This window comes from Lissotriton vulgaris, chromosome 1_1 (genome assembly GCF_964263255.1).
Source record: "Lissotriton vulgaris chromosome 1_1, aLisVul1.2, whole genome shotgun sequence".
NCBI lineage: Eukaryota > Metazoa > Chordata > Amphibia > Caudata > Salamandridae > Lissotriton > Lissotriton vulgaris.
The window spans coordinates 528,752,596-528,778,484 of record NC_141685.1 but is presented as its reverse complement, the minus strand read 5'-3'; the positions used below and the strand labels follow the sequence as shown (position 1 = coordinate 528,778,484).

General features: G+C 40.6%; 1 protein-coding gene across 1 annotated transcript in view; it reads left to right on the top strand.

Annotated features, from left to right (window-relative positions):
• The window catches only part of VAV3 (vav guanine nucleotide exchange factor 3), a 1,223,230-nt gene that overhangs the window by 596,312 nt on the left and 601,029 nt on the right, over nt 1-25,889 (top strand). Inside the window, exons 8-10 of the mRNA XM_086953893.1 lie at nt 1,739-1,842; nt 22,906-23,005; nt 24,598-24,693. Coding sequence (XP_086810019.1) covers nt 1,739-1,842; nt 22,906-23,005; nt 24,598-24,693 — 300 coding nt within the window. The remainder of the gene's footprint in view (nt 1-1,738; nt 1,843-22,905; nt 23,006-24,597; nt 24,694-25,889) is intronic.

Genomic DNA, 25,889 nt, shown 5'->3' with positions numbered 1-25,889 from the left:
TTTTGATAATTGACTCGAAAAAAACAATTACCATCCTAGTAGTTTCCTAAGCGGAGTTGTGAAATAAACAGTTTAATTAAGCCTAGGCCTGTCTTTGGAACACCTATTTCAAATATATAGTGTGCCCACTTTTTATATTAGGCACCTTTCTCTGTGAGCTTACAACGCAGACTTTAGGGATGATGTATTGATATAAAACTCTAGGATTTCATACGTAGCAATGGCACTTTTCCTTGCCATATGTTATGACAGTGTCTTTAAACTGAAGCCAAACCAGAGCACAGTGGTGCTTTTGGCAGTCATATATAATTGTCATGATGTGAGTAGTGTAAATATAGACTGCAAATAACATATGAAATTTAACTCCCATGCCATTGATGCATTGTCTGCATCAACTACCATTTCCTCACAGGAAAGGTAAACGGACCTTTTAGGTGTAAGCAATTTTACAAACACCATAGAAGGGCCTGAGCACGTGCTCTGTGGCACTGAATACCAATGACACAGTGCACAGAGTCCAAATAGCAGCAAAACTAGGATTCAGAAAAATGCAAAAATATCCAGGGTGAAAAGGCAGATTCACTACAAATAGGTAGATTAAGAAAAGAGAATTTAAAAATAAATATACAGCATCCATGCACAATAGTTGATCATATTCTGAAAATGTCAAATTAAGGCTGCAGTTATAAAACAAATCCCTCGTTCAGAATAAGTCATCCTTTCCGCCATTTGATTTATGTCAGGTTATTTAATATTTTCCTCATCTATTTTTATGATCAAAAGATTTTTTCTAAAAGCATCAGTTTGTATAAGTGCATGTACCATTCAGCAAGTCTGTGCATCTCATTAATTATGCTGTGCATACCCTTAGCTGGGCTTTGCATAGCATTGATTGGACGCTCATCTGTTCCTCAGAAAGCTCAGTAGTGAGATATGTCTGCTCTTTGGAAGGTGCAACGGAGGAAGGCCGCTTAGTTGTAAGATATGGGTCTTGGTGAGGGGCTTTGTATGAAGCTTATAAGGAAGAAAGAATACATAGGGTTCTGTGACTGACCGCTGTTCAGTTCCTAGCAGCATCAAACCGCTAGAGTAGAAGTGCTTTATAAATGTCTATAATATAGCATATCCTATAACTTTGCTGCTCTGTGCACTGCTTGCGGTCAGCAGGAGGGCACAGGCTGCTTGACATTCTGTACACAGCCACATACACACACAAATTAAAAATGATACATTGGCTTGTTGGGTGAATACACAGCATAGGAATCTCTGAACTGAGTATTTTCATGTATTGTCTTTATCCCTGTCAGCGGTAAGAGATTTACAATTACAAATCATTTTGTTTAGCTTTAAAAACTATACACTATGATACTATCATGAAATTTACTATGGAATGTACCGCTGTTTCAGTGAAAAATGTTCGTAAAACTTTAAAACAGGATGTCTCAGCTGTTTTTATTTTTATTAAAGAATATTTGAAAAGACTATACAAGACACTTGCATAAAAATTCTTAAATTCATCTCACAACTATACAGAAAATTTGACACTGCATTGCATTTTGAAGTTCTCTTCTTCAGATGTATTATTAATTTGTGATTGTATTAAAATCAGACTTCAGTAGTCCTTTCTGCTACAGGATATACTTCCTTTGTTCTAGAAACACCTGGTATTTATGGCTGCGGTCGCCCTTTGCTTGAGCTTTGTTACTGATATTGTTCTTGTATTTTATTCATTTTTTAGGATTTGGTGAAAGTGCATAAAAGCCTCATGCATGAGGTACATGACTCAATCAATAACAGAAATGATCAAAACCTCTATCAAATTTTCATCAACTACAAGGAAAGGTAAGTCTTACACTACATAGCCGTATGCCTATATTTAGTGTTTTCAACTCTTATTGGTTCTAAGAACATTATTATGTTTATTTTAGATTGACAAATAATCCTTCTACAATGACACACACTTTATTACATTTTTCATATAATACAATTTGCATATAAAAAAGCAGATTATATGACTTGAAGCTTATTATATCGTGGCTCAGATTTCCACTGATGAGAATTTTACCAGCACTCGGCAAATGTATACAACAGTAAAATATTTACTGCAGTGTTCTTGTAACTGACTAAACGTGTGCACATGTTAAATTGTGTAAATGCACACTGGTATCTACTTGTGCATCCATTTCGTTCAAGTAATACGCAGAGTGGTACTACATGCAAATCAACATAGTTCTCAAACACATATGGCTGTTTCTTTGCAAGTTGATTTTTCCAAAGCAGCACCAGCATGAAAGCAAGGCCCTAAGCCCTGCCAAATGAGGTGCCTTAATTAGGCACCACACAAAGAATTGATATATCCACCCCATTCATTCAACATAGTGAGACAATTTACAAAGAAAGTTATAAATGCCAATATATGTTGCATAAATCTTTGCATGGCTGTAATTTACAAATGACTGACTTATTCAGAAATATTTCTGGCCTACCTATAAGTAACTTATAGTTGTCAAACATTATCCGAGTAGGCTTGTGGTATTTGTACTGCTGATATATGTTGTGTACCTACGCGTACAGTTTATGCCTATCTTAGTATCACGCGTAGGGTTAGGACATAAAGGCAATTTCAGATATTTCTATTTCATTTCTATATTTCCTGGATGTGCCTTTTCTTCCTAGCTATTCAGCCTGTGAAAATGGACAATGAAGATATACTTTCGAACACTTTCTTCCACACAAACAAACATGTGTGTATTTGGATTCATGTATCATGTACCAAGCAAAAGTGCATTGTAGAAAGCTTAATCGTTCAGATGTAAAATAGATGTGTATTAAAAGGAGACCTACATATTGTCAATTGTTTGTGGATACTGACAGAAAGAATTACCTTAAGTGCCTGCTCACACCCCAGCATTCCCCAGGAACGTCCACTTTAGCACATATAAGTTCTGATGCTGCACTTAATTTTCATACACATAATTGACTCCCCAAAAATGGGTACCAAGGCACACCACAAGTCCATATAGTTGAGACAAATTAGCACAAGTAATCCGAAGTAAATTAACTTGTATATTCCATAGCATTCTTCATGTTTCCTTCATATTCCACACAATTGACTCCCCTGCAGGTGTAATGTATTGATATCTGTCTTTGTAAATGTCATTGAGTTACACATTTATCAGTTTTCTTCCCACTTTTGAGTCTCACCTGTGCATGGAAAAAGCTGTCTGAAATGGGTTACAGCGGCCCACCAAATAAGTAGTCAGGCAAGTTACCACACAAGAGAATTAATCCATGACACATCATTGTGCGCAGAATTCTACACACACAGCTGCCAGTGCACCATTTGCAAACAAAACCACACACTGTAACAATTCACAATTCTACATCTTATGTATACTGTCAAGAACATTTCCATGTGAAATACTACAAACTATCCTCAGTCTGCACATGACAGCGCAGTCTATTAACATTCTGGTTTGGAATCTTCGTGGCTTGAATATGGGACGATCCACCAGGTGAGCTGTGCACAGCAAGTAATGAGTTGTCAGTTGTCAACATGCTGTGCAGTGATTCTGTCTTCAAACCATCAAGTAAAGTGGCAGAGCCACTGTGCTGATACCTCATAATTAGGGGGAAAGCTCGAGGTGTGAAAAGTAAAATTTCGATCCCATGGAATTTTTCTCGCTGGCCGGATACTTTTGATGACTTCAACCAGTCACGATTTCTACCTTTGGACTTTGTCCTATTTTGGAGCTCGGATTTCTCCAGTGGAGCAAGACTGCAAGCAAGCCAAGGGAAGGTCGCACCAAAGTTGTTTAGGCTTGCCACGAGGATCTGCTGAACTGGATTTTCCGGTGGTAAAAAGCTGATAGTGGGTCCAATCTGATTTGCTTGCCTAGCGAGGTCACACTTTGGGTGGATTTATTTGGGCAGTTGGTTCCGCTCCTCATAAAGTCTCGAAGTCCAAACTTATTTAAATTACAAATTTTCAGGGATTTTAGTGTTCGTTCTTCTCACCACCACTCTCAGCACCTTAGGGACAGCAGTTATAGGTCAGGACTTACTGCAGCAGAGGGCACCAGCAGGGCCCAGTCCTCTTCCACTTGCTACTAGCCATTGGACACTTCAGGAAAAAGGCCTCTTGGAGCTTGTTGTGTCCCTGAAGCCACACAAGAGGTGAGCCAACTGACCTATGGAGTTATCTTTTGCGTACAAGGGACACGTGGGAGGAGGTCTCACCCTTCAGGTCTCCTCACAGGTCTCAAACATCAGGTGCAGCCCTTCCTCTATTCATTCACTGGTCCAGAAAGTGTTGTAAGGAGGATACCTTGAGTTAGCACATTTAAGGTTGGCACTAGCTAGTGGGTTGGCGTGACTCTTGGCTCCTCCTTAATAATGGGATTAAAGTTCCAATGGACAATTCTACCCACTTTTTCAGCAGTTCCATTTTGCCCTACTACAAACAGCCCAAAGTGCACCTTACTTCTAAAATCCAATATTGGGAAACCCTTTCTTCCTTGTGCAGAGCACTTGTGCCTGACCAGAGTTCCGGCCAGGGAAATAAGTAGCCCCCTCATTTGTCGCCACTCAAAAATGGTTTTGGGAGTAGCTTTCCTCCTTCTGGGTTTGTACAGCCTGGCTACGTCTTTTCCAGTTCTCACCTTACATTTACTGCAGAAAGGACAGACCCTTTACATGTCATTGATGTTCCTGGGTCCACCCTAACTGATCTTCCTTCTAGTGTAAGAAAAGTACCTCCCCTCATCCAGGGCATTGTTTCTTCTGTAGCTGCAGTTTCCACACCTACAGTACAGCACTAGCTGAGCAGCTGCTGTTAATGCAAATTAGCCTCCAGGGCTTCGGGGAGGAAAACAGTAACCTTCTAAAAGTTACTTTCCCTAAATATGTATCAAAAAATAAATCCAACATCACCATTGAACTGGACTTTTAATAAATATTAAAATTAGCAGTTGAATCTTTTTTCACACTGGTTTCAAACCTGGGATAGCTGAATCAATATTTTAATTTGTAGTCTAGTTTCCCAAAGGAAAGCCAGGGCCCTCCACAGTGAAAATAGCTTTTGGGGGATTGTCACAGCAGGGACATGGTAACATTACATTTTTTCATGTCTTACTTTTAAATATGATGCACCCTACTTTGTGGGCTACAATGTCTACATGGGGTGACATTATTATTTAAAAGGGAGGTGTTTCCCTATCGAAAACATTATTTTGAAAAGGCCAGCCTTGAGGTTTAAACATAAGCATTTATGCTACAATGTAAGCTTAACGCCATATTATCCTGTGCAACACTTGTGGATGGCACAATAAGGCATTCAGGCCATGGGTGACAGTAAATTTTCCATGCCATGGGTGTAGTTTCTTCACCATATTATGGCCTTATAGACGTGTTAACTATTCCAATCAGGGATTAGCCAATGTTGATATGTTTCAGGAGTCAGAGCACATACCTTGGGCAGTGAACAGCAGCTCCCGAGTGTGCAGTATTGGAATCCATGGGCGTCCGCAGGGGAGGGCAAGGGGGTGCGCTTGCCCCCCCCTGGGTCACCGGTCCCATTCCTTTTGGTCAGTAATGTTCAAGATTACAGCAGGCTGTTCCCCTGCGAGAAGCCCCAGGAGTTTAAATGATCTCTCACTTGGGGCTTCTCACACTTCTCTTTGAACTCTAGAGGCTGCAGCAGCCCCTCCCCGACCTCGAGCAGACTGTAGACGGGCCCATTGTCATTCTCTCTGCTGCTGATCATCACTTAAAGAATGACAATGGGCCGTCTACATTAAAAGTGCCTTGAAGGCGAGTGAGGAAGTTAAAATGTTGCCCCCCCCTGGAAGGCGAGTGATGTAGTTAAAAGTTTGCCCCCCCCTGGAAACATTTCTGCGGACGCCCATGTTGGAATCAGCTATGTATTGGGCATATTGTTATTTAGGGACCTGGAGAGAAAACACACTATTAAAGTGAAGCAGAGACAGAGTTGAACATCTGGCACACTATCTAATGGAAAAAGAATTATATATGCTTACATCAGCATTTCCCATGACCTTCCAAGTTGCATCACTGACACACAAACCTTCTCTGGTGGCTCTCCAGTGGCTTAAATCTTCTTTTACTAACAGGACCCAACAAACACCTCTCGGCCCTCTCTCTCTTGCACCAACACTCCTTTGTTGGAGTGTCCAATAGAGGTCAGTCCCTATTAGTATTTTAATCTCTCTCTCAAACCTCTGGTTCTACTCCTGCAGCAAGTCATTGTGACCACACATCTGTATGCATATGACACACAACTAATAATAAACTTCAAGGAAGAGCCTAGAAATCCAATTGGTGGACTTACCCCCATGATGGAAACTATTAGCACCGGAATAAACCAAACTTACTTCAAATTAAACCCCCCCCCCCATCTGAAATTATCCTAGAACAAACCAAAGTAAATTGCTAGAATTGTCCATATTACCCTCCTTATTGGGTGAATGGCCCAATCCAGTCTCTTCCCTCAGACATCTTGGCATGTTTCTGCTTCCAGACAGGACATCAAAAGCAAATTACTGCAATTACTAGGATCTGTCATTTCCAAACATGAGCCCTTATTGAATAGTTCCTTTTCAATAATTTGTTCACCGAATAACTGATGACAATGTATTTATACAATCTCAAATACGTTATATTAACTTTGCCAATCTGAGGCTACCAGAAAAAACACATTCAGAACCTGCAAAAATGTAAAGTCCCTTAAACTAGATGTGTTTTCAATTAGAAAAAAATAACTCATTGTCAAGTTACATATGCAACCTTTACTAGTTACCTGTCATAAAATGCATAATTTTCATCTCATCTACAAGCTTTACCATAAAAATGGTCATACGCTTCTGATAAACCTCCCAGAAAATACTGTCTTACCTGTGATCTAACACCACAGAAAAAAAGCGACGTTTGAAACCCCGCAGTTAACTATTCCAAAGGGGGTGTTAGTCTTTTTTTCGGTCCAAGTGTACAGTTAAAGAATAAACTATCTCTAGAAATTCGCTATGAACCTTTCTAGATCAAAATCAGGAAATAACTGAAAACCTGGATTTTTCAAGCCAACGGATGTATACTTCACTGTTAGATGCCAATTTGTTTTTTTCTTCCTCCAAGAGACTCCATTAGAGTGTACGTTTCTGTTCTAAAAATATCAATGATATAACTAATGATGTGTAGGTCTACAATCGTGAGTGTATGTGTGAACAATATGTGTGCATATATGTGTGTATGCACAGATATTTCTGTGTGAGTGCCTGTGAATTACTATAGACATTTATGTGAGAGACCTATTGTCATGTAACATGGTTAGATCGAACTATGGACAGTGTTAACATACCTGTTTGGCAGTGCCTTGAACGAGCAGGTACTGAGTACCTGCACTTCTTTATTTTGAGATGGAGAGTACCTGCACTTGTCAGTACTGCTTCAATACATGTATTGGGAGAATACCAGCACTTCTGAGGAGCAAAAAGGTACTCTAAATAGTAAGTACCTGTACTTCTGTATTTCCATTTAAAGCACTGCTGTATGGTATGGGGTCATACTGTATAGGGTGATCAGCAAAGCTGAGGTAATGTAGACGCTGACTGCTGTATTCAAACGAAATTGAAAGACCCACATGAAATGATAAGCTATCTACTTTACTTAAAGAGTGAAGGGCTATACTGCACGCTTCGGTACAGCTGAAATTTGGTGTGGTGGGGCCAGGAGGGAGGCGTTAACTGAACAGGACATCCACATAACCACTCTCAGTGTGCCTTGTTCTCTTGCACACACACGCGCAAGCGCTATTAATCTCAAATCAAAACACAAGCCCACACATGCATCTACAAATTCACCTCACTCAAAACGCTCTCAAACACACCATCACACATATGTACAAGCTCTTCACATGGGCAAAGGTATATATATATATATATATATATATATATATATATATATATATATATATATATATATATATATATATATATATATACATATAGACTCGTTCTCTCCCACTCACTCTCCTGTGCTCCAACCGGACTCGCTGAAAGACGGGTAACAGACACCATTGATTTTCGTGGTAGAAGCAGGTCTTTATTTACAAGTTACCACAGTCAGACACGTTTCGGATACAAAGTATCCTTGTTCACTGGCAGAAACGCCGTCCGCTTACCATTTTATATTGTGTTTTTTGTGTGATGCTTTCGCACCCGTCACATGGTATACAGGACATAGAATAAACACTACACTTTTCACCAGTCAATATAAATATTGTGCTCAGCTCCAACCATAAAATACATTTCAACTGGTAAGCCACACATATATTAAATGTTTCTAGATTTCAAAGAGCATAAATGCCAACTCTGGTATATAAATATATAAATATATAAATATAGATAGAGAATCAATAATATCATGTACGGCTCTTACTGCTGTGATGTACAGATGGACATTAAAACTTGTAGTTTTATAAATATATATATATATATATGAGTAACAATTTAAATACACATGATAACATAGACATAAATAAGCCTTTTGTATATTTCATGTCTAGATTCATTGTTCAGTCTACTCAATTTTATACCATAAGCAGATATTATAATGGAATAAATTCCTCTACATCTATTGGGGAATTCCCCATTAGATGGCATGGATGTGCTACTAATGAAAAAAGGTTAACAGTAAGTGAATACCCTCAATGTAGGTGCCACCTATAGTGTTGGTTTGTAAAGTGAATAATCATACAGTACCATGAAGTGTGCAATATGCTTAAATTGTGCAAGTTTATATAAAAAGGGTTTAAAAAATATACTCATTAAAAAGACAATGTGTATATTAAAGTGTGAAGTTAAAAACTACAAAATCTTGGGAAGTTTGGGAAAAAATGTAATTCATCAGGAAATTTGTGGGATTGTTCGAGACTCCGCACTGAGTTTAGTTTATACGACGTATAGATTACACTTCTTTGAAGGGGTATGTATTTCCAGAATCACTATTTACAGAAAATAAATTACAAAAACTTGCAAACATTTTTTTTTACAAAAAATTATGTAAATCCTCTGTGTTGTTAAGCCCTTTCGGGTATTTGCTATCTAGTTCAAGAATGAACTTAGATTCCAATTTCCTAAGGGCCTTTTCCATATTGCCGCCTTTGGGACCGTATCGTGTTGTTTACAATCGCTCTCAGATGTTGGAGGATTCTGACGTGTACCTGTAGTTTTATACAAATATATGCATTGTGCTCTGCTGTTCACATTAAAATGGCTCCTGACGGTTCCCCCGTGTAGCCTCTTTCCTTTTCCTATCGGAGGGGTGTGCTGTATATATATATATATATATATATATATATATATATATATATATATATATATATATATATATATATATATATATATATATATATATATATATATATATACACATTCACTGAAAAAAAACATAGGTTTTAGTTTTAGGCAGGTTATAGTTAGAAATTAGCATTTAAAAAACCTTAGAAATTCACTGAAAAAAACATAGGTTTTAGGAATGTTATAGTTAACTGGACATTTCACTGATACAAAATCATTGAAATTCCTCTTTTATAGTTAGTTGTACTTACTGTAACTCTTGCACCCGCAATTACATCATTCATGACATGGTCAGTGACATCACTGATGACATCACTGATGAAATCTCATATTACATCACTGAAACTTTTACAACCGCTTGACAGCCAATTAGAATTGAGCGCATGATCGGGACTATGCGCTTATCCTACAAGGCCAATCCTCGCACAATCTGCGGATCCTCCGCGCCCATTGATATATAAATGACTTTAACCATAATTTTCAAAGAAACTACTGAACAGATTGACACCAGATAAACAAAAGGCACAAGTCGGAACTGAGGACTACCTCTCTGCCAGATTTGGTGTAATTCCGTTCATCCGTTAGGGCTGTAGCCATGGCTAATGATCCTATGGGAAATTGCATGGGGAAAACACATTTTGGAACCCCCTTTTTTCTCGGCCCCTGCTTCACCAATCACCCCCAAACTTTCAGGGAAGGAGCGGAACTGAACTGGCCAAAAGTTTGGAATATTGCAAGAAGATCCATCAATCGATGCCAAAGTTATTCAAAATAGAATGTTGCAGTTTTCCTATAGATAATGGGTCCTAACTATAACTACCTACTGGCGAGGTAATATATATATATATATATATATATATATATATATATATATATATATATATATATATATATATATATATATATATATATATATTAACATTGGGCGCGCTTTTTTGAAATTGCTTTGTGCTATTTATATGTGAACCAGTCCATTCTCCCGCTGACAGTGAGCAAAGGCGTTCACGCCCGAAACGCGTCTGTTCGGCGTTTTTTGCACCCCTGCACTTTATGCTTGAAAAATAAAATCAAAAATATAACCTGAACACTGGCTTCGGACGTATTTATCGTTGTCTGCGTACTGGGTAATGTGCATGAGGCGTTGTTTGCACAGTGACCGGTTGGAGGTACATATATATATATATATATATATATATATATATATATATATATATATATATATATATATATATATATATATATATATATATATATATATATATATATATATATATATATATATATATATATATATATATATATATATATATATATATATATATATATATATATTTATATATATATACATATACATAACCCATCCAAACTCTGCCCTGAGGGGAGGACACTTCTGACAGCAGGATGCATCAAAGGCATTTATTTAACGAAATCCGGCGTTCACAGTTGGATGTCGATAAGATCCTAACGTGTTTCAGAACTGGGAAGCTCCTTCATCAGAGGAATAACTGCTGTCACCTAAACTGCTTGCAAGCGCCATCACACATGCGTTATTTGTACCTGTTTAGGCTTACAAGTGATATGATGTGAAAGGCATGCTGGTGACTGTAGTCTTTAAACCATCAAGCATAGTATTGTCCAAGTGGGTTTCAGTCCGACAAGCAGTAATTTTAATTCAAATACTTCTCCGCAGTAGGTATCTAACCAGGAAAGTCGGTAAGTATAATCCCATGCTGTGCCATCCATGCAACTTGAAATTTTTCGAGTCTCTGGCCCCACGCTACAAACCAGAGGGCTAGAGACTCGAAATATTTCAAGTAGCATGGATGGCACAGCATGGGATTTTACTTACCAGGTGTCATCAGTCTGTGCAAGTGTCCCTCAGGCACCCCACTGCATCAGCAGATCAAATCCGGGGAGTTAAGCAGTTGGTTGTAAGAGAGAAAGGCAGGACAGCAAAGAGGGAAGGGCTATTCAGAATGTGTGGCTCAGCCATGTTGGTGCTTGTTTATTGCCTATCCAGGCTAAAGGCTGACTATGATTATTAGTATTATATTATGAGTTCTCATTCATCCCAGCATCCTTGTTCTAGGTAAAAGTTGGAGAAAAAGCAAGAAAAGCATAGTGATTGTTTTCAAGACATTTATGATTATTTTCAAAACATCCATGATTGTTTTAAAAACATGTTGTTTCCAGAAAAACCCTGGAGCGACCACTTTAGTATAAAAGACCCTCACTCCCCCCCTACAAATTAGAGGAGATTTCCTTGCAAGCTGACATGGGTCCTGTATGCTGAATCTCTGACATGCAGCGGTCTGACATCCCTTGTGGGGTGTCATCCCCGAAGCAGAGACAGGGTCCTTTGTTCTACCCCATCAGGTGAGCAAGCTGGTTCTTCCCTAGGGATTTCTTGGCTACAGATACAAATAGCTATATGCAGATACCCCTACACATCCAGGCTAGGCTAGATGCATTTAGGCAAATTACTTGGGGTGCACATTTTAGGAATATGCAAGTGCTACTCTTTTTTATCTGAACTGCTTATGTTCATCTTATTAGCACTATGGCAGAAATGTATTTACTATATTGGTACTAGCGATCTCTTTTGTATGCTTCTTTCTCCTGATTGTCGCATCACATATGCTTTACACCAGATTGTTGCTGGACCAATAAATACTCATTGAGTCATCCTAATTGCCAAGTGTAGTAAGCACGAGTATCTGAGCAAAATGTACTGTACTGTTTTCACGGTCCCTAAGAAATCAGACTTCTCATGTTCAGTGGTTGCCTGAGATTACTTACACCACTGTAGAATACAGGGGGGTGGTAGTGGCACTGGAGAGCTAGCTGGTCTAACGGCTGACACATCCTGTCGGGGTGTCCAGAAGAGGTTGGGACACCATGCCCTTAGTTTAGGTAATCCAAAACACGGAGATCCTGAGGGATTCCTAGGACTTACACAACATGGCGCCCAACTTGAGGCTTGGTTCTTATATTAACAGTGAAAATCTGAGTAGTTCAGTCGTGCTTTGTCAGAAAGCCCTACTCTGACCTTTCAGAGACATCTGAAGTGGGAAGGGAAATACTCCTCAGCTGAGCAAAAATACTCTGTGTTATGGCTAAAGATTTAGCAAGCTTGTAAGGATAAATGATTCCCCACATTGTGCAAAACCCTACTTCTTAAATTTCTGTTTTCTTTTTTAAAAAAATGACTGACCCCATGAGTAGCTTGGGGTAAGATGAATTTGCAAACGCTCTTAAAATCACAGAGAACTGCAGACATGCCATGACTATGAAATTGTTAGAACACGGCGTACTAGCAACAGTTGGCTGTGTTACCTTCGTGATTGAGGCACACAAGGTGTTTGCATCAGAGGTATTCTATTCTTGCATTCAGTTCCAACCTGCCGATCCAGTAACTAACTTGTTCCACACATACATTGTAGTTGAACCCCCGGATGAATATATTCCATACAAAGACATTGAAGTACCGTTAACGTACCAGCAACACAGAAACTTGTTTAAAGGCGCCCTCCCACACACAACATCTGTCATGAGACTCGGTCCACTCAGCATAGAAGGAGCAACCTGGCCGGTCTCAGCTACATACACTCCACATCCCGAGATAGATACACTACCAGTGGATGAAGTCTGTACAATATACAAAGACATGGTCAGGCTATACAGACACGTTGTCCAGTTTGTCATGTGAACATTGACAGTCCAACCTGCGAGAGATACTCCAGCTGGTCCACATCAGACCAAACCTACAATGAACCCACATACACTGAAATCAGTAATATGGACAATTCCTTCCAAACTGGAGCAAATTCCATTCTGAAGAGCACAAACAATTGCACAGTTGGATGTAGTATTTCCCCATAAGGGTCCGCAGGAAAAACATTGAATGCTAACCATATGCTTACCAATGGGGATGGTTCCCTCGATTGAGGATTGTACCACTTGGGGAACAATCTTTGCTGCTGTTTACGTCAGAGTACATGGGACCCCTTCCTTAGCAGTTGTTCCTGATGTATTGAAACAAATACAGAATCAGTATGGGGCAGGACCTGCCCTGGACTTGCGAATGAAACTGATGGGTAATTTTGCCCAAGTCTCAGCAATAATGCTGAGCAGCATAAAGGGGGAAGCAGTTGCAGTGGCCATAGACAGCTCCCTAAGGAAAACAGCTCCTATAAATAGGGAGCGAGAATTACCAAAATTATTGAAGAAACCTATGCTGCATTAGGTAGAGATAATTTGGGAACCAAAGCAGGGAAGCCACAAATGGCGGGTAGTCCCGGCAAAGACAATTTAAAGCAAGCATCCACTTCTTCTAAAAATAAATGGTAAAACAAACATTTTAAGAATAACAATTCATAAAAGAATTAATGATCAAGGGGTGGGTCTCCCTAACGGGAGTCCTTTATATGGAGGTACAACATTAGGAATCGTGCTAACATTAGGAAACCTGATCGGTATCACGACACTCATACATACTCCTTTCGTTCCTTTCAGGGTTCATCAAAAAACTCAGAGAGGGAGCAGCGATCAGAACAAAATCAAGAAGATCGACCAAAGACAAAAAGAGAAATACATCGCATTTCAGATTACATTATCAAACAGGAAGAGCAACCTAAAGCAAAACCTCAACTCAAAAAGAAAGAAGTAGCTGACTTAAAAATTAGACATGCCCAGGTTACTGAGGACTCAGCTTCTGAACTGGGAATGGGCTCTGACGATGCTAGAAAGCGCAGCAGAAGTAACAATGGCTCTCCGGAACCTGAAGGATTTCTGGTGACAGTAGTATTGAATAAACACATCACGGTGGAAACACCTGATACCAGAGTTCGTGTCCTGCATAGATGGTAAGAAATTACACTTCAAATAGAAGGGGACATCTCAAGAAAGGTGAAAGGTCTCTTTTGGGAGAGCTTAACATATGGATATGACATACCGCTAGCAGAAAAAGATTGGCCCCCTGAGTTTGTGACGGATTGCTCATTAAGGGAAAGCGTCATTTTGCCTGCTTTCTCCGACCACGTTCCAGAATCTTTAAAACATTAATACACGCAGGAGTGGGTGCTAGTGCAAGCTCCGGCATTATACCACAACCCTATAGGGTCGAACATGGAGTCTACTCACCATGAAATCCCATTAAAATCTACTCCAAATCCACAGAGTCAGTACCCTATAAAAAACGATTCAAAAAGACAGGTCAAAGAAATTCTAGACCAACTTGAATACCAAGGTGTAATTGAGACTTGAACCTCTCGGATGAATAATCCTTTGTTTCCAGTAAGGAAACCTGACAACACATATTGTTTTGTTTTAGATTACCGACATTTAAACACATGCACAAGAACAGTTGCCATTCAAAATGCACATAGTGCCTCATTTATGAATAACATTGTGCGGAAAAAAACACAAAATGACATTAGATATCTCAAATTGATTTTTCTGCCAAAATGTAGCTCCAGACAGCAGATATTTGGCGACATTTTTTACCCTTGGCACTCAGCGTCACTTCCGTTGTTTGCCTCAAGGGTATAAGAACATTCTGGGGCTATTCTCATACGAATTTAGCTGCAGGTTTGGCTGCGTGTTGGAGCTGTGTCTGACACTTCCATTGGCCGGACATAGAAGCACTACTGGCGCTTTTGCAGTTCAATGCGTGCAGTTGCCCACAGCGTATTCCCATGTTGATGACAGCATTTCTATAGCTTCCAAGGGATGCTTCCACTTCTGTTGAAATGGAAATCGGCTCTGCTCTAGAGGTACAGGCATCAGTATCAGGCATGCAGGCATCTAATTCTTCCCTGGCGGCTGCTGTGTGAACAAGAGATGAACATCTTTGCTCACTAGACATGATACTGGAAATTCTGGAGGGACTGCCACCTGCGGATAGGATGACCTGCAATGTTGAGTCTTCAGCGCAGGATTCTTAAACAATCTGGGCTCTCCTGTGCTGGGAACTGTTTGGTAATTTTAAAAACATTTTCTAAAATTGAAGGTCATAACAGACTTTGTTTGATTTTTTTCCTTCTTTGCTCTAACTGAGCATAATGGCTTTCAAGGTGCTCGGTGTAATTAACAACCACATAAACAAGCTAAGAGGACCTTTCTGAACCCTTTTAGGAAAAATTACATTGGTGGACATTGTTTCAGGCTTTTAAAGTGCTTTTAGTATGTTTTATTGGAATTTATTTATGCTTTTTAATAGCATTAGCTTTATCATTACCTAGCTGACTTTGTTGACCTTTTGATGAGGACTGGGTGTCATGTCCTTTAGGCTAGTCCTGTCATGTATACCCATATTACATACATTTATTCCATCCACACGGCAATAACGATTCTAAACTGGTGACCTTTTACCTAGTAGGTTGCTCCTGTCTCTTTGACACCAGGCTCTCGGTACTCTATCATAATCTCTGTACCTCGTGTACATAAACATGTCCCCAGGCACAACAGAATTATGCTGTATAAGGGTCACCACCTTTTCATCCTTGGCTAACAGCAAGCTGTGCATGATCGCACTTGTTTAGAAAAGCATTGGTTATTGTTTTCAAAACGTTTATGATTGTTTTAAAAACATCCATGATTCTTTTAAAAAACATATTGATTCTAGAAAAAACCCCAGATTGATCACTTTAGTAAAAAAGACCCTTACTCCCCCCTACAAATTAGAGGAGGATTCCTTCCAAGCTGACACGGGTTCCAGTATGCTGAATCTTTGACACGCAGCGGACTAACTTCCCTTGCGGGGTGTCATCCTCGAAGCATGGATAGGGTCTTTTGTTCTAAACCATCAGGTGAGGGGCTGGTTCTTCTCTAGGGGTTTCTTGGCTGCAGGTACGCATAGCTATACGTACATACACCTACACATCCAGGCTAGGCTAGGTACATTTAGGCAAATTACTTAGGGCACACATTTTAGGAACATTCAAGTACTACTATTTTTATCTGAACTGCTTATGTTCATCTTATTAGCACTATGGTAGAAATGTATGGACTATTTACTATATTGATTCTAGCGATCTCTTTTGTATGCTTCTGTCTCCTGATTGTCACAGTACATATGTTTTAAACCAGATTGTCACAAGAACAATAATTACTTATTGAGTCCTAATCGCCAACCTGTGTATTTTCTGAGAGTAAGCAAGCATGAGTGTCTGAGCAAAACATACTGTACTGTTTTCCACGATCCCTGAGGAATCAGGGTTGTCATGACCAGAGGTTGCCAGAGACTACCTACACCACTGTAGAATACTGGGGGATGGTAGTGGCATTGTAGAGCTAGCGGGTCTAACGGCTGATAGATCCTATGGGGGTGTCCGGAAGCGGTTGGGACACCAAGACTTCAGTTTAGGTAATCAAAATTGCACAAGTCTTGGGAGATTCCTAGGAAATACACAACACAATCACTGCTTTCTGAGTAACAAAAGAAGGATGGCAGTGATGCATGTATGAAAGATGGCAGTAACGCATGTATGAGCAGGGTAAGTGCAGGGGCGGTGCCTCCTTTAGAGCGCGGGGGTGATACCTCACTAATATTGCGCACCCCCCATTTAAATGAGAGTGAAAAAGCATACTAACATTTTAAATGTTCTGCCGCAGGCTGGTTGCAGTATCAAGGAGGGTTGAGGCATGTCCTGGAGAAGCCAGTGGGGCTTGAGGGTGGTGGGGCAAGAGGGAAGTGGGGTAAACAATATATTGAAAGGGCACCAGGGACCCTAGTGCGCATGTCGGGTTGGACTACTGCCTCTCTCCGGCCAGTCAACATTCTCAGTAGTGATCACTCAGAGTCTCTACATCAGCTCATACTGAAGCCACAGGTGACTCAAAACCACAGCCCCGGTCTCATTAAGAATCTAATGGGGTGTAAAAAAAAAAGAAAAGAAAAGAGGACGAAGGGAATGTACTTGGCAGTATAATTTTGAGTTGACATATTACACGTTTTTGGACAGCCAACTTCTACTGAAAACCAGCCCTCAGCATTTGTGCCTACACAGTCTAAACCCCTAACCCTCAAAACCCTCCCTCTCAATATCCTTTTCAATCCAACTAACAAACGCACATGCCCACCGCTCAAAATAACTCATATTTCCCTATACTAATCCACCACTAATCCTTTTTGGTTTCTGGAGCACTGTGCTACCCACTGAAAAGACCTTTGATGCCTCATCAGGGGTAGTAAGCGCTAAATAAATACAATTAAAACATTTTTGTGTTTGATTATGATTAATTGATTTTGGCTACTTCATCATTTGAATTCTCTTTATTGATATTTAATATTTACACTTTCACAATTGCTTCATTGACCTTACTTTCTCATATTTGCTTGAAAATGCACAATTTGCCCTCTCATTTAAAAAGAAAAATGTGGGGTTAACCTGCCCCCCAGGGTCCCCCGTAATGACGGTAGAGCACCCCCATCACTTTCAAATGTCACCAGTCGCCACTGGGCAAGTACCCTGCTGGAGCATGCCACTGCTGCTGTTGTCACCCTCATGCAGACAGTGTTGTTCCTGACAGTGACCATGGCACGCCAAAAGTAAGGGCTGTATATTGGATTTGGATTAGTGGCACCACAATGGGCATTAGCCTGCAGGCAGGCTCTGCTCTTGACAGGGGCCACAGGCTTCTGGGATACTGAGTAGGAGACAACCGGACAGTTCTGCGTGTTTTGTATTCAATTTCTCAGTTGCTCCTACTCTTTTCTCACATCTGATCAGAGCAGCTTGCAAGATTTAAGAAGTCTCCTCCAGCAGAGTGCCACTTGTCGAGGATGGTGGGTGCAGACCCTCTGTGCTGCCCTGACTCAAAGGATGCCTATTATTCACCCCTAAGCCATCTCGGCAGCTTCCATGTCCCTCTGTTTTTTATTGCCATCTTGCAAGTTAACAATGCCCTGGACACTTGAAGAATTAGAAGACATTCCCGCCAGAAGTAATTCACAGTGCACTACTGCGTGTCATGCTAGGAGAGCAGGTCCAATCAACGAGCACCGTGTTCACTCCAGCAATAACACGTCACTGATGAGGATTGTGTATGCCTCTGTGCCATTGCCTTTTAGCACCGCTGGCATGAGGACTAACACGTGAAACTAATAGCATGACAGCATACAGGATAGTTTTTCTCTTCCTCATCGCGTCATTGTGATTCAACACTGGGCCATAGTAAGTGCTCAATTGCAATATGTGCACTCTTTTAGCAAAAGTGCACAACTTCTATCCAATCTAATACTATGCTCTAGGTAACCAAACTGTGAGCCCTTCTCTCAGTGATGTTTCCTTAAGCCCTTTTTCAGTTGATTTCATAAGGCCTGGCGGCAAGTGTGCTACCAAGCTAGACTTTAAAACAATGTTCAATTTGGATGCCAAGAATTTGAACATAGTAAACGTTGTATTCCTTTGAATAGCTTTTAGGAACTACCTAACAAGTCCTGTGAGAGTTTAGCCAAAGGTGTCCAACCCTTCTGTAATAAGAGCTACTTATATTGAATGAAAATCATCCTGAGCTACTAATATTACTAACGCTTTAACAGTGACCACTTCACACAAGATTGAGTTAGTGGCCACCATATGCAAGATTAAGAGCAGTGATCACCTCAGTGCCTCGGCATGGTAATCAGCAGCAATGTATATAAAGATTTATCAATGTGGAATGAGGAATTAATTCAACCACTTTAGTATGCAGGGCTGCACACTGGAGAGCTACTTAAAGGTAGCAGGGGAGAAACTAGTAGCTCAAGAGCTACTCTTTGAAGAAGCCTGGTTTAGACTATTTCTGAATAGCTCCATCACCATGTGGTCTGTTTCAAGCACGAAGAGGAATGACATCAGATGTGAGTGAAAAGGGGCCTTAAAATGGTCAAATCCATCTATGGTTTTCCTTAGTATTACTTTTGATATCTGGGCCCGATTTTAAGTTGGGTGAGGTGATAATCCTGAATGGGACAACTGCTCCGCCCAATTATAACTGGCCTGGTGGTCCCCCACTTCAGTTTCCCGGGCGTCAGAATACCAGGCAGGATTTTACCCACTGGTAAAATCTCATGAGGGATGCAGCCCTGCTCCTGCCTCTGGCCCAAGTCTAACCCAGGTCTGGTTCCAAAGGGTGGGCCAGGCCCTCCCAAGAAAGCTCCAAGGCCCACTCACAAGCAGGAAACCATATTGTGTTCTTTTTCTTAATGAAAAAAACCCATTCGGGCCTGTAAGCTCCCAACCAAAGCCTAATTGTGTAATTTTCACCTGCAACAGCAATGCATTGGGCTGCTTTGTGCCCGTGGATAGGGGTTTAGGTCACGGGGGATGGCTGCTGTTAGTGTGCGCACGTAAACAGAAGGGGTACCTAAGGCACCCCCACGATATCGAGACCACAAGCTCCCATCACTTAGTAATTTAGACATGTATAACAGTTTTAGTGCAGAAACAGGGTGAAGGATTTTGCAATCCAAGAAGAGTAAGTGAAAATAAACGTATATCCAGGATATGAAATATAGTAGTGGTTTGTTATATTTTCTTTCTACTATGACATTATTCCTAATGTTAGTCCATGGCTACTGGAATTATGCTGCTGGGGTAAACCACATTATGAAGCAGGGTTAACTAAATTGTGTGGCAAATTAAGGCAAATTAGTTGGTGTAATATGGTTTATTTTGGAATAGTTCAGCTTTATTATTTTTACATTTTTACACGTTAGCACTAGCTTTGAAAAAGGTTACACCTGGTTAATACCACAGTAACACTGATAAACAGCAATAGGCTGCTGAAAGGGGACTAGCCGACCTTCGCAAATGGCCTTCCACTTTTCTGCGTTTTTTGTAGCTTTCAATTTTTTTTAAAGTAGAAACAACATTTTGTTTTGTTAAAATGTGCAGCAGATGATGATTATGTGACAAATGTGGCAAATACATCACTATGATGAATACAGCTGTAGAATCACATAATTCCAGTGTCCCTGCTTATTACACTATTTTAAGCAAAAACCCTGATAATGGCAAAGTTTAGACTCTTCTTAATTGAAAAGACTTGTTAAGTTTCAATAATACAACAGATACGAAAAGGGAAGGAGCAGTGCATGGGCCTATTAGAGTAAGAAAAGCCCTGGCAACAATTATATGGCGGCACTGGCAACATGTGCTGCCGCAGTACTGCCTACTCTCAATTTCATCAGGTGCTCACAGGAGGAGGAGCCAGCTGATGTAATCAGAAGGAATCTAAAGAACAGGCACCCAACGTTGGGGCACTGCTGCTGAATGTGCATTTATCCATTCTCTCATTTTCTCACATGAATAGAAAGAAACCGGTTGTAACCATGGCCAATGCAGTTATGCAACTCTGCAGCCACAGCGTTTAATGCAATTATGGATTCGTCGCCTTTGCCTCGTAATTCATGATCTGCTGCATCATTTGCAGATTTTAACAAATAAAAAACTTTTTAAAATAAACAAGGTTGCTAAAGCAGCCAGTTATTTGTTGCTGCAGTGTGGAAGGCCATTCGCAAAGGTTTACTGGTCACCTTTCAGAAAGCTTTTTGCTATAGTTGCATTTGGGTTTGTACTAATGAAATGAAGCTCTTTTCCAGTAGGGGTTAACGTAAAACTTTTAAAAATAATAAATTGATGCCAGCCCGATTTACTCTGCATAATTTAATCAATCCTGCTGCATAATTTGATCCTCCCCCTTTCCATTAGTCTATCTAGTAGCCCTGATTATAGTCCTGATGTGACTCCTTGGGTCCTAAATTGATATTATAATATCGTGGCCTAATGCACTTCCTGCGGGCATGTTTGTACAGTCTGTGCTTCACAAGTTCGAATCTTGCTACTCAGCCTTCGAGTTCAGAAAAAGAGTGAGACAGTGTAGGAGATCTGCCTCTTCTGCATGGTCACCTTAGACTTTCTTGCCTTTTTCTGGAAACTATTTAGCTGGTTTTTGAACTCTCTATACTTTACCCCTGCTAAGCAGAAATAAAGGGTTGTGCTTCCCCCTTTAACTCCTTCACTGCAGCGGCTATTCCGCCAGAGTGCTAACGGGGTGGGGCGGCCACGCGGCGGGCGCATGCTGGTGACGGAACCGCTCCGTCACCAGCCGCGGTTGCGCTGTGCTCATGACGGTATATTGGGTTACCCACTTCTCTAATCAGTGCTCATGACGGAGCGGTTCCACGGTCAAGGTGGAGAAACAGTAGGAGGAGAAAAGAGTGTGGTGGGAGGAAGTAGAGGGTGAGGTCAAGCAGAGAGAAAGGAGAGTGAAGTCAGGAGAGGGGAAGAACAGACAGAGAAAAAGAAGGGTGAGGTGGAGAGAGAAGAAGAGATAAAGCCTCTAGTTTTAAACCTCTATAAATACACAGTTAGAGAAAGTAGACAGAACCAGCAGTAGTTCTGGTAAGCAGCTCACACCCGTGCTTGACCATCCAGCATCCCAGATCCAGCTCTCGAGACTCTGGACAAACACACTTATCCTTATGGCCCACCCATGCTTCTCCAAGGCCCTCCCAGATCCCAAGCCGGGCCGGGTCCGACCCACTCTTACAGCACAAGGGAGCGTAGATTTCGACCTTTCGGGGTCCAGTCTCTCCTGCCTTTTGACACCCTCACCATCCCCAGTCTGCTGTCCCCACTCCATGCCTGCTCCCTGCTCCTATTTACCGCCCGCTGAGTGTTGGTGGCCAGTGGGAGTTTAAATGGACCATAATGGGAATACCAAATGGAGATTAGGACCCAGTGATTGCTGCTCCGCGTGTTATTCCCCATTCTCAGACAAACACTCAGAACGTTGAATTTAGGAGTGGGTGTATCATGTGAAAACAATATTTCCAGCCACACAGTATCCCCCACTTAAATCCGACTACATCATGATGGGGGCCAAAGAGGAAAGGATTAGAACATTTTACAAGAGATTAGTTGTTGTTTTCTTGATGTTCCCATTCTTCAGAGCATACTCATTCTATCACGAGAGAAGCAAGTCATAAGCCCCGATGAAGCGTGATGGGCGATATGTTGGTACTTTGCCTGCCACAGTTGCTTGTAGCAGCACAGCCAGTGTTCCAGCAGCAGCTCTGCTGCCCATCTGCTGGAGGCGAGAGCTACTGAAGGCTGATTGACTGACGTTTATGTTTTAATCAAAGGATTAGAGCATGCACTTGCTGATTTTACAGAGAAATCATTTCCAGGAAATTAATGTAGACATACAAAGCCAGAGGTGAAGGCATCACACAGTATCAATTATAAGACGGATCATTCAAGTGTCTGCATTCATTAGCGCTTGGTCACACCCCAGGATTGGTTTCCTGGTCTGCAACAGGCCATGCGCAGGTGTCAGGACCATGCACCAGAATGACAAAATGTACAGGCTGCTGGGGGTCAGAGTTCACAGCTGAGCATTTGGTATGTCTGCACCCAGACTGTGAGCCAACTGCTTCTCTCTGCGAATTCGCCAAGCCTCATTCAATGCAGTCAGCCATCCTGTAACTAATAGTGGATTTAGAACGTATTTACACAGACCTAAATGCACTTTTTTTTCATTTTAGGTTGGTGATTTATGGGCAGTACTGCAGTCAAGTGGAGACCGCCATATCCTGTTTAGATAACATTGCCAAGACGAAAGAAGATGTTAAGTTAAAGCTAGAGGTAAGGGGCACCTAAAATCAAAGATATCAGTAGCTATGAAATGTATTTTATCTTTTGAAATGAAAATAATAATCGCATGGTGCATACCTTTCATTTAACTTTTTAGGCGTTGTGCATTTACTTTCGCATTTTTGACGACCATTTTATGCTTCAAGAGCCCTTATTCTGTCTTTCGTTAGGCAAATGATTCAATTATTTCCTAAGAATCTTCATTACACTGAGCCAACTCTTCCTAATCATAGCCTGAAACCAAGCCACTGAACGCAGCCTGAGGAGAGGCATCTCTGGAGCGTCTACTTCTCCTGGATCTCCATCACAGCTTCCCTGAAAGCTGATGTTTACCTGGGTTGCACCAAGCAGTTATCTGTGAGGGCACATCCTGAGGGCCTAATTGACAGAATAAGCATATGTGGACTTTTATGAAAGTTATTGGAACTTAGCATAGTTGAGAATCTGCCACTGTACCACACTTCCATCAGGGCTAGATTCATTGGCATGGGTTGGAAGTTGAGTGATCCACAGGGAAGGGCAGGATGGTAGTTAAAGGGGAAGGCAGGCAGCCTCTTCCACACATTACACACATATTATCCATCCTGAACAATCAGTAGAAAAAAATAGAAGGGATGAGGAAATGTTTTGTATTTTGACATCCAAAACCGCGAAACGTCTTTACTGGAGACAATATTATATCAATGTAAAAAATTAATATGAAACAATCACCCAACTGAGGAAAAAAAGATGAACTTATGGACAACAATAAATCCACTGTGGGCTGGAAGCTATGTGCAAGACAATTGAGCAATGATCCTCTACCACCAAAGAGCTGTATGGAATTAGCCCAGCGCACTGTGAACTGGAAAGAGAGGCCTGTTTATTGTGATTGCTTATACGTGACTGGTGTAATCATTGAATCACGAAAGAACAAACATTGACAAAGCCAATAGATCCGGCATGCAGTTTGAGTCTTGACTGAAAAGCCTAAGGAAATGAAAAACTGAAACTAAATATTGTTTTTTGCATACAGGTCCTCTATGAGATGATAATTGACTGTGTTGTGGTTTAGAGTACATTAAAACTTAACGTAGTTTCTCATGTATTCCAGTAAGAACACTCTATAAGAGGTAGAACGGAACCTCAAAGAGCCAAAAGTAGTAGGTGAGAGGGATGCTCCTCTGGAGGAGCAAAAGTCCACTGTTTCTATATTTTAAAGAATTGGTAACAATAGGTATTGCGGGTAGGTGGTCTGGCAAGAAGGACCTAAAAATGTGTCTGCTTAGGGGCCCTCAGCTTGAAAACCAGGCTTTGAAAGATTGATTTTTACTTGTTTCCCCTTTGGTAGATACTGGTTTCTACTAGCATCCCCCTTAACCCTGTAATATGTTGTGCAGTCTACTTAAAAACTGCTTATATGCACAGAATTACAATCGCCAGTGTGATTGCATTTAGCTGTATACTGAGGCTACAGCAAGGCTACTCTCTCACCTAATTGTGTCATGGATATTTTAGCATTCCAAGCATAATTGTAATGTCGAAGCATCCATTTGATGCCTCCTTTTTAATTTCTAATTGTTTGTTTCCTCGTTCGTGTATAGGAATGTTCCAAACGAGCTAACAATGGAAAATTTACATTGCGTGATCTATTGGTTGTTCCAATGCAGCGAGTTTTAAAATATCATCTTCTGCTTCAGGTAAGTTATGATTTTAATTGTATTTCTGTTTCGCCTCATGACAACAGCATATTTTTGGGCACTGTAGCATGTAAATTGTTCTGTAGAAATGTTCTTGCCTGCAGATTTGCATTTCAGTCCTGCACGACGGTCTGTTGAAATCACAAACCCTCGCTTAAACGAGGTTTTGAATTACAGCAGGAATGTTCTGATGCAAACGCTAGAGGCCAGTCTGAGATCACTACATGAGTAGGCCTGGGCCTCTGAACTGTGACTGAGATCTAGACTGTTGACGCCGGAAGGCAGGCATTTGTCTCACATCTCCCTTTCCAATTACAATGTTAGCACATTGAACAATAAACATGTAGAATCTTTGCAAACCATTGTTTGCAAACATGTCTCTGAAAATGTCTCTGCTTTGTCAGGAAATAAATGATCAATCTTCAAAAACCCGGTCTTTTCCCATAATGAATGTTACACATAATTATTTATTTTTCAATGTTTATTCAAGCATGTACAATCCGTGTTTTTTTATCAGGCAGAATTTTTAGGCATATTCAAGTATTAGAAATGCATTTATCTTGAATACTAATGTAATTCTAAAATTCAAAATGTGAGTGAGTGAATGTGATGTCTCGATTACTTCCTATTAATCTCTGTCACCTTGATTCTTTCTCAGTCATCCTACCCTTTTATATGATTTGAGTCTGTGCCCCAGGACTTGTAATAGCAAGTAAGGGATGCCTCTGACACCATAGATTAGACATTTAATTTAGTCCAATGTCATAGTTTATTGACATTGTCATCAATTTTACTTTTGCATTTTTCTTCAAAGCTATTCAGTAGTACACAATTGGGTGTTAGCACTTGGCTTGTCATCATCTCCTTTGATAAGAAACACATTCAACATATATCAGAACAGTGAATTCAAAACATGGACATTTTAGACATTATTCAACACAACATTTAACAATACTAGACATATATAGAATTTTTACAAAAATCTGATATCGAGTCCTACTTGAAATCAATAGAATAATTGTCTTTGGGATATAAATGCTTCTCCACAAAGAGATAATCAATATGGGCCTGTGTTAGGTCGGAGAGTCCTTTTTAAGAGAAGTTTTTTTATGGCCGTAGTGTGAGATGCGTCTCTCACTAGATGTCCTGTTGGTTTATCAGGTCATAAGGCTTGCATTTCTCCTGGCCTAGATGAT